This window comes from Peromyscus maniculatus, chromosome 14 (genome assembly GCF_049852395.1).
Source record: "Peromyscus maniculatus bairdii isolate BWxNUB_F1_BW_parent chromosome 14, HU_Pman_BW_mat_3.1, whole genome shotgun sequence".
NCBI classification, from domain to species: domain Eukaryota; kingdom Metazoa; phylum Chordata; class Mammalia; order Rodentia; family Cricetidae; genus Peromyscus; species Peromyscus maniculatus.
This window is the reverse complement of record NC_134865.1, coordinates 29,603,428-29,616,097: the sequence shown is the minus strand read 5'-3', so window position 1 is coordinate 29,616,097 and position 12,670 is coordinate 29,603,428. Positions and strand designations below refer to the sequence as shown.

Sequence of the window (12,670 nt, the reverse complement as noted above, 5' to 3'; positions counted from 1 at the left end):
CTGTCTGTAACAACCTTACACCTGAGAAATCGGCACACCCTGAAAGTGTACTGCTGAGGTCAAGGCACACTATTTTGTATGAAGACATCCCTAAGATGAAGGAAGCTGACCGCACTTTTGGAATAGTGCTGGTCGAATCCAGGTGGAGCCCTGGCAGCTTGTCCACAGTCATAGGGAGGAAGGCAGAGTTGGGGAGTGCCCTGGGAAGTTTGGGGAGTACGCCCAGCATCCACTAGCACAACTAGTATTGATCCGTTTTTTTTTTTTTTTTTTTTTTTTTTTTGAGGAGGAAAGTTTATTCAGTTCACACATCCACATGGTAGTCCATCATTGAAGCAATCCAAACAGCAACTCAAACAGGGCAGGAACCTGGAGGCAGGCACTGATGCAGAGGCCACAGAGGGATGCTGCTTACATGGTTTGCTCAGCCTGCTTTCTTTCTTTTTTTTTTTTTTTGCTTTCCTGAAGGGACCGGCTTACTTTACTTTTTTTTTTTTTCCATCACAGGCAATTTATTTTGTTCTATTCATTCACAGTTAATACAGAAAATACTTGGAAACATTTCCATATAATGTTTGACACAGAAATCATCAAATAGAAGTATACAATGTTGACAGGAGGCAGTACTTTTATAATTTATAACCCCAAATGTATTTATAAATTAGAAATGGAAAGATCTACAAATGAAATTATGAAGGTTCACCAAAGTCATTTAATCTGTCAGTTTCTCATTCATTTTTATGTCTTAATAATATTCTATTGTATGAATAAGCCACATTTTATTTCTCTCCAGTATTTGATAGCTATTTGAGTTATTTTAACTTTTTTACTATTAGCAACACACTGCTGTAAACCTTCATGTACATGTTTCAGAGGTGCACATTTTCAGTAGTTTGAGGATATATTCCTAAGGGTAGAATTGTTGAGTAACAGAGTAACAATGTTTTGCATTTTGACCAACCACCAAACTGTTTTGCCAAAGTGACACACCATTTTACAATCTCACCAAATCCTTGTTTTTAAGGCTCTGATTTTTGTACAAAAGCATTCAATCATTCTGTCAGACCAAACCAGGAAAAGTAAGCTATAGTTCAGAGCTGTTCTATTCCATTTACTATGCAAAGCCATTCTTGGCGTTTGCAACTCTCAGCACTTTTGAGTATTCTTACAGTGTTCACCTTTTCCTCCACCATTTTTTTCTTCTTTTTTTCTGGTTCATTTCTATCTATTACAAATGTATAAAGAATCCTCCATCAACGCTGCTGATAGCAGCAGAACCTTGAAAAATATACCTTTGGTTTGCCTCAGAAAAGGAACACATATTGCACTGTAAAGTTTATAAAATTGGCGCAAAACATTGTGATAATGTTACAATACCAGTTTTAAGAGTTCAGTGACTAATGGGGAGCCGATGGGATACATGCAGAACTGTGAAAGCAATCTCACTTAGCCAGCTGTACACGTAGACTGTAAATCTACATTCAGATCATTTCTGAACTAAGACTATCATCTCAGTTTATCTGTTGAGGTCAACCAGGAAACCCTAGAATATACCTTGATTTTTGCAAAAAACAAAATAGGGGGAGGGGTTTCTTCAGCATTTCAGTCCACGAGTAACAGTATCCTAACAGGCAAAGTGTTCTCTCACTGTCAACATAGAATGAACTGCTGCTGGAGGTCAACTTGGGCTTTAATTTGCATTAGCACTTACATGCATAGTAGTCCAAGTTGTTGACCTCATGACTTTAAAAAGTAACTCTAAAAAAGTAAAATGGCCCTTCTTGGAAGACTAAAGAAAGACATCCAGCCACAGTTGTAAAAAGTCTCATCAAAACAATATACCCTTTTATGAATTACGCCTCAATTAAAAAAAAAAAAAAGTAGCCCCAAATAAGAAGCAGCTCTGAAAAAGAAAATATAACTTAAGATATTTGAAAAAAAACAAGGTGAATACAGGTTCAAAAATAATTAAGATACATTTTCTTAAGGCTACCTAGAATTAGGCTTTAAAGAATTCTACCATTTCAAGTTTACCACTAGTTACTAGATACCTATTTACAAACAAGATGTTCACCTTTTTTGTTCCTTTATCAAGAGAAAAATCTACCTTCAGACTATGAGTGTGGTGATGGGGAGGGACTAGAAAACAAGATTCAAACAATCCCATGCAAATATCACATTTTTCAAATGGAAGAACTCCAAACTGCACTAGAAGTTCCAATCACTAAGACACTTTCCATTGAAATGATTGAAGTACAACTACATGGCACTAAGGTTTAGGCCTAATATAGGCCTGACAACCAAGTCCTTGTTTTCTGGAAGAAAGGCCTCAAAAGTCCCACTCAATTCCACATAACAATACTTCAAAGATCAATTAGGTTTTCCTTTCCTTAATATTTTTGTTTTTGACTTCTAATCTTAAAGACTAGATTAAAACTTAGCTCATTTCCCAGAAGGCATTGCTTCCCTTTGCTCTATGAAAGAGTCCACCAAGACCTCTTCCTCAAAACCATCTAGCTCCCAGCCTCCAGCCTGTGCTTGTGATGCATCTTTCTCAACATCCTGAAAAGGTAATGTAGGTAAAATATGCTCATAAACATTAAAACTAGTTGTTAGAAAGACGTAACTAGCTTTATAATTTAAGTTTTAAAACATAAATACTTGCAACTTAATCTGCATTGACAATGATTGTCGAAGCCTAGAATTCAACATTTACAAATTCTCATTCACACACACACAAAACATACTATTATCACACAACTTGTGTCTTGAGAGAATCTTCTGCTTTTTAAATCTTTGGCCTCCCAGTCAATCCCAAGTTCAACCAACTTTTCCGAGTTCTGGTAGTTACCTGGACCACTGAGGCATTGCCACAAGACTTTTCTCTTTTGAAACATCCTTTTTCTCTATATATTAGGATAGCTACACCAGCTTGTTTCTTCTGTGGTGTATGTTGGTGTGGGATTATCTATTGCTTGATTTTTCATGGATGTGTTTAGCTTCTTTGGGTTGAATTTTCCCTTCTAGTGCTTTCTGTAGGGCTGGGTTTGTAGACAGGTATTGATTAAATCTGGTTTTATCCTGGAATATTTTGTTTACTCCGCCTATGGTGATTAAGAGTTTTGCTGGGTATAATAGTCTGGGTTGGCATCCGTGGTCTCTTAGTGTCTGCATGAGATTTGTCCATGATCTTCTAGCTTTCATAGTCTCTATTGAGTAGTCTGGTGTTATTCTGATGGGTTTACCTTTATATGTTACTTGGTCTTTTTCCTTTGCGGCTCTTAATATTTTTTCTTTGTTCTGTGTGTTTAGTGTTTTGATTATTATGTGGCGAGGGGACTTTTTTTTTGGATCCAGCCTATTCGGTGTTCTGTAAGCTTCTTGTATCTTCGTATGTATTTCTTTCTTTAGGTTAGGAAAGTTTTCTTCTATAATTTTGTTGAATATATTTTCTGTGCCTTTGAGTTGGTATTCTTCTCCTTCTTCTATCCCTATTATTCTTAGGTTTGGTCTTTTCATGGTGTCCCAAATTTCCTGGACGTTTTGTGTTATGAATTTTTTGTCTTTAGTGTTTTCTTTGACTGACGAATCTATTTTCTCTATCATGTCTTCAGTGTCAGAGATTCTCTGTTCCATCTCTTGCAATCGGTTGGTTATGCTCATTTCTGTAGTTCCTGTTCGTTTTGTCAGGATTTCTATTTCCAGCATTCCCTCAGCATGTGTTTTCTTTATTGTCTCAAATTCATTTTTCAGATCTTGGAATGTTTCTTTCATCTGTTTAATTGCTTTTTCTTGGCTTGATTTGATTTCTTCCCATTTTTTGTTCGTTTTTTCTTCCATTTCTTTAAGGGAGTTTTTTATTTCCTCTTTAATGGAGTTTTTCATTTCCTCTTTAAGGGAAATTTTTATTTCCTCTTTAGGAGAGTTTTTCATTTCCACTTTAAGGAAAGTTTTTATTTCCTCTTTAAGGTAGTTTTTCATTTCCTCTTTAAGGAAAGTTTTTATTTCCTCATTGAGGGAATGTTTTATTTCTTCTTTAAGGGCCTCTATCATCTTCTTAAAGTCATTTTTAGGGTTGATTTCTTCTGTTTCTTCTGTCATGGTATGTTTAGGTCTTTCAGGTGTAGAATCACTAGGTTCTGATGTTGCCATATAGGTCTTTATGTTGTTGCCTGTATTTTTGCACTGGCGTCTACTCATCTTTTCCTCTGTGCGGTGCAGGTGGTATCTGTGTCTGAGAGTGCCTCTCTTGTTCTAATTTTTAGTCTTGGTTTAGTAGGGGTTCTTGGTTAAATTGGTGCTATTGGGCTGTTTCTTCAGGGACAGCTGATTTCAGTCTGTGAATTATATACTTATGATTCTGGTGATCTGGTTTAGTGGCTGGGTAGCGCCTTCTGTGTTCCCAGGTCACGTTTTATTCATTTGTCAACTCCTCAGCTGATCTTGTTTCTTCAGACTTCAAACTGTAGGCATCTGAATCCTCTCCCAGATGGGTTTCAGCTGAGCAGGGTAGTCTCACCAACACCTCCAAGTTGTTGGGTTTCACAGGATCAGCAGTTGGGCCCCGGGCTCCACTTGCCACCGCTGCCGGGCCCATCCACCTCTGTGAACTGCCACGGGGCCTGTATGTCCCTGTCGGCCGCTGCCACCGGGTCCTTCCACCTCCGCGAGTCGCCGACCTGCGTCCTCCTGTCCCCTTCTGTGGGCTGCCGCCGGGCCTGAATGTCTCTGTCGGCCTCTGGCGCTGGGCCCGTCCACCTCCGTCTGCTTATCTCCGCTGCAGGGCCTGTCCACCTCTGTGGACCGCCGCTGGGCCTGAATGTCTCCGCCAGCTGCCGCTGGGCCTAAATGTCCCTGTCGGCCGCTGCCGCCGGACCCGTCTACCTCCCCGTCTACCTCCGCGGGCCGCTGCCACAGGCCTACCTGCGTCTGCTTGTCTTCGCCATCTTGAATCGTCCCCCCCAGCCTGTTTTCTTATAGAACCCAGGTCCACTAGCACAAGGAATGGAACCACCTACAGTGGGCTCTGATCCGTTTTTTTTAAGTGTGGTCATCCTTAAAGTATAGTTGGTGAGAGAGAGGACTAAGACGCTGATTTTCACCTAAGCTATACGTTACTATGGTGTGTGCCAGATTAAATGTTACTGCAAATATTTATGTAAGAGCTGCTTGCACACTGGTGAGCGTGTCTTAGTGAGTTGTGAGCAGTTGGTAGGGAAACCAGGTACTTGAAGGAAATGGTCTGTTAAGGTTTGGGCCAGTGAGGTTAAAATAGAGATCACCCTAAGACTGATGCTGTAGTTCCTTGAGGGGAGAAATCAAGGGAGCTTCCTGCTTCCCTTTCCTTCTCCCACTCTGCGTGCTGCATTGTGAAGGAAGGTCACTCCTTTTCCTGGTCCTGATGTGGTTGTAACCCCTCCACCCATGTCAGCTCTGCTGACTCACCTCAGTCTGCTCTATAATTATTACACAGCATGGTTCGAACACAGTGATAAGGCTACAGTCCTTCATGTTAGGCCAGGTCCAGTGCAGATGGGACCAAAGTCCCTACTGTCGCTGACTCTTAACTTCTAACCCTGTACATACTCGCCAGGCCACAGGTGCTGAGGAGGGATGGTATCTGTTTGTCCTTTAGGTCAGTCTCATGGATGCTGGAGTTTCAGAACTCCCCGCTTAGATCAATTCTTTTTAATTCCCCTGATAACTGTTCATGGTTTTCATCTGCCCTAAGCATCTTCCTGCTGACCTATGCTGTCCCCAGTTAATGCTCCAAGTTAGAGGCAAGTTATATTCCAGGTTTGTTTTGTTATTTTTTCAATGTATAAGCATCCACATTAGATGGATATGGTGGTGCACACCTTTAATCCCAGCACTTGGGAGGCAGAGGTATTCAGATCTCTATGAGTTCAAGGTAAGCCATAGCTCCAGACCAGTCAGGACTACCTAGTGGGACCCTGCCTCAAAAAGGGGGGTGGGGCAATGAGAAAAAGAAAGAAATCAACATTGTTGGTAGTCAAGTTTCTCTACACTGTAGAGTCTACAAGGTATTTCTCCTAGTCTTTGTGTGATTACTGGACATGGGCTTATGCTTGAGCAGATCCCAATTTTAGTCACTTTGGGAAGAACAAATTCCAGGACCTAAGTTTTCCATGGAGTGAGACAGCAAGAAAGGAAGGAAGAGAGTTGGCTGAGGATAATTCTTTCTTACAGAATGAGGGGATAGCTGGAACACCCAAGGCAATAAATTGTATGCCCTGGGCCCCAGTTCCTCTTTCTTGACTAGATCTCATCACTCTATGCCCGTGGAGATTGTCATGGTCAGAGCAATCCCTGGGCCCACATTGTCTGGGGCAGAGTCAAACTCAAACTTCTTAAGAAAGTCACCTCTCATTTTGAAATTAGTAAAAATTGTGTAAATATTAAATTGGACAATTAATGAAGTTAGATCCCGTGAGCATGTAATTGATCATATCTTGGTTCTTAGTTTATAGTTTTAATTTGGTAGTGTAACATTTTCTCAGCCTTTTAGTGTTTTCCAGACTCACTGAGCAGCCTGTACCCTGTGCCTCTGTACCAGGAGAGCAGGCAGATCAGATAAGGGGTCAAGGTCATCAGTCTAGCAACAAGACTACATGCTGTACAGCAGACCCTAAGACTGCTGAAATCCCAGGAGCCTGCAGAGGCAGAATTTGTTGGGATGTTTTTCCAACTCGGGATTCTCTAGAGCAGTGGTTCTCAACCTGCAGGTTACAGCCCCTTCCGGAGTTGCATTTCAGATATCCTGCATATCAGATATTTACAATTCATAACAGTAGCAATATGAAATAGTAATAAAATGATTTTATGGTAGGGGGGTCACCAAAACATAAGAAACTGTTTTAACGGGTTGCAGCATTACGAAGATTGAGAACCACTGCCCTAGAAGAATCTTGTTCTTCACAGGATGCTTTACAGACAAGAGCATTGCCATCACTTGGAGGTTGTTAGAGATATAGACTTCCAAGAACTACTCCAGCCTGCCTGACTCATTCATTCTCTGAATGTTAATTAGGTTGCCAGGTACCCACTGAAGTATGAAAAGCACAGTGCTGGTCCAGAATGGTGGCTCTCTACTCCAGGTGCACAAAAACCACCCTGGGAGCTCTGCAGAACCAGGTGTCCTATACGCATTATAATCTCGAGAGGGAAGCCCCAGCTGTCTGTGAATTTTTAACATGCCAATGGTTGCAATACTAAGACCACAGAGGTTCCATGTTCATTATCAGTGCATACAGCTCTGCCACATATATGTTATCTGTCTTTATGACCTAGTGTCTTAGTTAAAGTTTTTATTGCTGTGAAGAGACACCATGACCACAGCAACTCTTATAAAGGAAAACATTTAATTGGGGTGGATCGCTTACAGTTTCAGAGGTTCAGTCCATTGTCATGGTGGTGAGCAAGCAGACATGGTGCTAGAGCTGAGAGTCCTACATCTTACAGGCAACAGGAAGTCGACTAACACACTAAGTGGTATCCTGAGCATAGGAAACCTCAAAGCCCACCCCCACAGTGACACCCTTCCTCCAACAAAGCCACACCTCCTAATAATGTCACTCCCTATAATTATGGGGAACAATTACATTCAAACTACCACATTCCACTACCTGGCCCCCATAAGCTTGTAACAATATCATAATGCAAAATTCATTGAGTCCAACTTCAAAAGTCCCCATAGTCTTTCATAGTCTCAACAATGTTTTAAAGTCCATAGTTCAAAGTCTCTTCTGAGATTTATGCAATCCCTTAACTATAATCCCCTATAAAATCAAAACACAGATCACATATTTCCCACATATAACAGCACAGGATATCTATTACCATTCAAAAACATAGGGAAGCATAACAAGGAAATACTGGGCCAAAGCAAGACCAAAAAACAGTTGGGCAAACTCCAAACTGCATCAAAACACTCTTTAGATCTGCAACTCGGTTCACCTTTGTTGACTGCAACACACTTCTTTCTCTTGGGCTGGTTCCACTTCCAGTTAGCAGCTCTCCTCTTCAGGTAACCCACAACTCTAGCATCTCTAACATCTTGGGTTCTCCAAGACAATCCAGGCTTCACTTCACAACTTCATGCAATGGCCTTCATTCAGGGACACCCTGACACATGCCTGTGTTATGACTTAATTTTGTGCGGGGGGGGGGGGGGGGGGGGGGGGGGGGAGGTAGTTCACAACCCAGACACTGCATTCACATGGAGAGTTTATTATAATAGAGAGATGAAGAGAAAGATAGCAAAGAAACAGACAGAAAGAGAGAGAAGAAGAGAGATAGAAAGAGAGAGAGAGAGAAGTCAAGGGTGTGCACCTTGTGGAAGGAAAAGCAGAAGAGACAGGAAGGGGAGGAGTTTTTCCTTAGAAAGAGGCTTTTACATCAGGATGCAGAGTGGGACCAGGAGGTGGGATTTCAAGGGACGGATCAGAATATTAACAGCCTGACCTCAGTAGCTGTCCTTAAGCACAGAGAGGAAACTTCTATAACGTATTTCTTCTATCCTTAACTCTAAAGCCAGAACCACGTGGCCGAAGCCGCCAAATTATGCTGCTTACTGAGGCTAGAACATGGCCCCTTTGTTTAATTACATTTTCACCAAATTTCTGTTTTTCTTCACTGTCTGAGCTTGGCTGTCCTTGAACTTGATCTTTAGACCATCCTGGCCTCAAACTCAGAGATCCACCAGCCTCTGCCTTTAAGTGCTTGGATTCAAGGCTTGCACCACCACACCCGCCTCAAAGCTTTTCTTAAATTCCTTTTACAAGTTGGAAATTTAGCTGGGTGATATCTGCCTGCCTCTGCCTCTGAAGTGCTGGGATTAAAGGCGTATACCACCACACCTGATCTAAGCTTTCCTTTAGTTCCTTTTCACATGTTGGAAATTTAGCTGGGTGGGATCTCGCCCTGAGGTCACCACTCCCTTTATTCCATTTCTTAACCTGTTTATCTCCTTGAACACAGGATTTAGTTCCAGTCCACGTCCTGGTGCTTGTTCTCTCAAAATTTACTTTTTGTAATTTACCCTGCTCAGCTCACTCCTTTTCATTATAAGTCTTCATCAGAACTACCACTAATATTCACCCCACACAGTCTATACTAGGCTGTTTTAAGATTTCTTCTGCCAAAGGTATTAATCCAAAATTTTTTGCTTTAGCCTCAAGCAGACTCTTCAGACAAGGGTGAAAGGCAGCCACTTTCTTCACCAAAATATCACAAGAACAATCTCTAGGCAACATACTAAAATTCTCTGAAACCTTTTGAGTCCCTTGACAGTTAAAATAACTCAGCACCTCTGTCCTCCATGCTCCTACTAGTATGGCCCTTTAAGCAGTGCTTAAAGCATCCCACTGCTTTCATAACCCAAAGTACCAAAGTCCAAATTCCTCCAAACAAACACAAGGTCAGAACTATCACAATAATTCCCTCAGTCCCTGGTACCAACTTCTGTCTTAGTTAAGGTTTTTATTGCTGTGAAGAGACAATGACCACAGCAACTCTTATAAAGGGAGACATTTAATTGAGGAGGCTCACTTACAGTTTCTGATGTTCAGTCCATTATCATCATGGCAGGGAGCATGGCAGCATGCAGGCAGACATGGTGCTGGAGCTGAGAGTGTTACATCTTGTGAGCAACAGGAAGTCAACTCAGACACTGGGCAGTATCCAGAGCATAGGAAACTTGAAAGCCCACCCCCACAGGGACACACTTCCACCAACAAGGCCATACCCACTCCAACAAAGCCACACCTCCTAATAGTGCCACTCCCTATGAGATTATAGAGGCCAGTTACATTCAAACTGCCACACCTAGCATGTAAACAATTTGGTAATTCTTCTATTCTATGGAACTGCTTTTCCAACTGGAAATTTTAGTTAGTGAGCATCTTCCAGGACCTTAGGCTCAGGTGTCAAAATAACAAATAGGCTAAATTAATAGTAGAGGTTCTTACTTACAAGTAATAATCCAAGCTAGACTCGTGGGCCAGAAGGTGGATTTCTATGTAAAAGTGCAGGTATAACAGGACTATGGATTTTTCCATTGAACATCAAGCACAAAGTTTGTGCATATCTATTAATAAAAAATTTCAGGCAGAGAGATGACTCAGTGAATAACAGTACTTGGTACACTAGCATGGGGACCTGAGATGTGGGTGGCCATGCAGCCCTATGACCCCATTGCTAGATATGGAGAAGACAGAGACAAAACAATGGCTGGAACTTGCTAACCAGAAGCCTAGCTAAAAATCAGCAATCTCCAAGTTCAGGGAGGGACCTTCTCTCAAGGGAATAAGGATGAAAGTGATAGATAAAACAGCTGACACCCGTCTCTGAGCCCTGCACATACACAGATGGGTGGATGTGTGCACACAGAGAGTACACATTGTACTCATTTTGGCTGGTTGGATGTAGCAGGGTCCTTGCTGTTGTTCCCTTTGGGGGCCGGGGCCAAGTAGGTGCAGAGTCAAACCACACAGACTCTGGGAGAATGCTGAAACAACAAGCTCAGTGTATTCAGGAAGAGGCAAGCCTTATATACCCTCCACCCAACCCTTGGGAGAGGTCTGATGAATATGCATCAGCTGGTGTGACATGGCTGCCTCTCATTGGTCCAAGTCATCTCAGATCTTGTTTCAGCTTCTGTTGCTAAGACCATCAGGCAGACTCAGGCTGGCTCTCAGAAAGTATCTTTTTTACTTTTTGGGCCCTCTGGCCCTCAAGCCCCTTAGGGATGAGTCATCCCACAGTTGGATTTTTGTTTGCCTGTTTGACTGACTGATTGACTGAATGTAGGCCCTTGTGAATGTTAAGCTCACATTCTGCAACCAAGCTGCACCTCTAGGCCTCCAAAACTCCCCTCAATAAACCTAGAATCCCAGTGATCTACATGATGGGTAAAGAGCCACTTCTTAACTCGGTAGCAATTCCTCTTCTGATAGTAAAGATTAACATTCATGGGGTAAAATCTTTCAGGGAACCTCAGTGATTTCTTCATTTATCATCATTGTTTGGGGAGGATCTATGCACACAACCTCTCTCCTACCATCATCTGAGGTCTCTCTAGTGTGGAATTGGCTTATGATGTCTGCCAGAGGGATCTGAGGAAACCACAGCAATTCTGTCTTACAGGTTTATCTTATACTTAACTTTGATAGCAAAACTCTTTGAAAAGTATCATGACTTGTGCAAAAATGTGTATATATGTTTGTAAACAAGGCCCCTTGGGTACCCGTGGTACACATGGTGGTTTGCTTTTCTTTACAATGTCCACATTCAACCACCCAACCCCTGGCCTTGTTAATGTCTCCATGTATGGCAAGAAAGATTCAGAGTGAGCTTTCCAGGTGAGAGCAGTAATGAAGCATCATATCCTTCAGAGACCATAAATATTATTCTAGTTAATAATAAAAAGTATTCTTCTAATCTACATTTTTCCATTAGCATAACCATGGAGTGAAGTTGGTAGGATATTTTATCTTACTTTGCCCTTTATCTCTTCAATTCTGAGTCTCATGATGAGAGCTGGGGCCTCATCACAGCCTAATGCAGCATTACATATTTATCTAAGAAAAGTCCAAACAGTTCTAGAAATCAACCATTTGTACACTGCTGTTTACTTTATAATAGTTGAAGTGGTGGTTTGTCTCAACGTTAGCCAGTTGCAAAAACCTTCGAATTTGAATATATACTCTCCTAGTTATCAAAATGAGTAGATTTGGAGTGAATTACAGAACTCTGTTTAGAACTAGGCAAGAATACTCACCAAATAATTCTCTCTTCATCTCCTAAGCAAGATAAATACAGCTGTATTTAGGTGCAGCGTGCTTAGCTGAGGACATAGGGCTGTCCCCATGTTCTGCCCTAGGGAGATGCCTCTTCCGTGGAGTTGCTGGGACCCTCTGTTCTATAGGGGTTATAGACACTTGGACAGGAATTGTCTCCTTAGCATTAGTCTGGCCTCCTGTGTGACTCCGCCTCCATAGTCCTTCTGTGCCCTCCAACACCTTACATGGGGAAGGACAGAGCGAAGGCAGCTCATAAAGGGACAGACAGTGCATTCTGTCTCTTCTGTCCATTACATCTTTAGGCTCTCTGTCATTCATGATAATCAAATACACAACGTTATGTTTGCATTAAGTCATTTTCCTCTGTTTGGAAATTAATTTTAAAGTGTCATAAAACAACAGTATATATATTTATGTCTGGATTATTTGAACTTGTAAATCTTCCTGTGTATCATTTTATGAAAAAACTAATAGATTTTTTTTTCTGTGTTTTAGTTCATTTTCTTTTTGAATCTACATGCTTACTGCAGGACATTTCTTTTAGATGCTTTTTATTCTTATCTACTAACTGATTTTCAGTAATGTGAAATTTCAGCTCAAATGTGTTCTTTTTTTTTTTTAATTACTAGTGTTATCATTACAACAGTTCTGTACCTCTCGGATGCACTCCGAAAGAACTTCTTAAATGAAAACTTTGATTATAAGGTCAGTATCTAGTCCATTACTGTCTGGCTGAGTCTATAAGATCTACACTGTGTTTTAGAGTACTTCATTTGTGCTCAGGGGAATATTAGTTCCAACTGTGTATAATATTAGACTTCTTATTATATTTGCAAAGAAGTTTGAGT

General features: G+C 41.3%; 1 protein-coding gene across 6 annotated transcripts in view; it reads left to right on the top strand.

Moving 5' to 3' along the window:
• The window catches only part of Dock4 (dedicator of cytokinesis 4), a 420,596-nt gene that overhangs the window by 336,043 nt on the left and 71,883 nt on the right, over positions 1-12,670 (top strand). For all 6 annotated transcript variants that reach the window (XM_076550740.1, XM_076550742.1, XM_042260678.2 and 3 more), the window contains exon 28: positions 12,452-12,527. In XM_076550740.1, the coding sequence (XP_076406855.1) occupies positions 12,452-12,527 (76 nt within the window). The remainder of the gene's footprint in view (positions 1-12,451; positions 12,528-12,670) is intronic.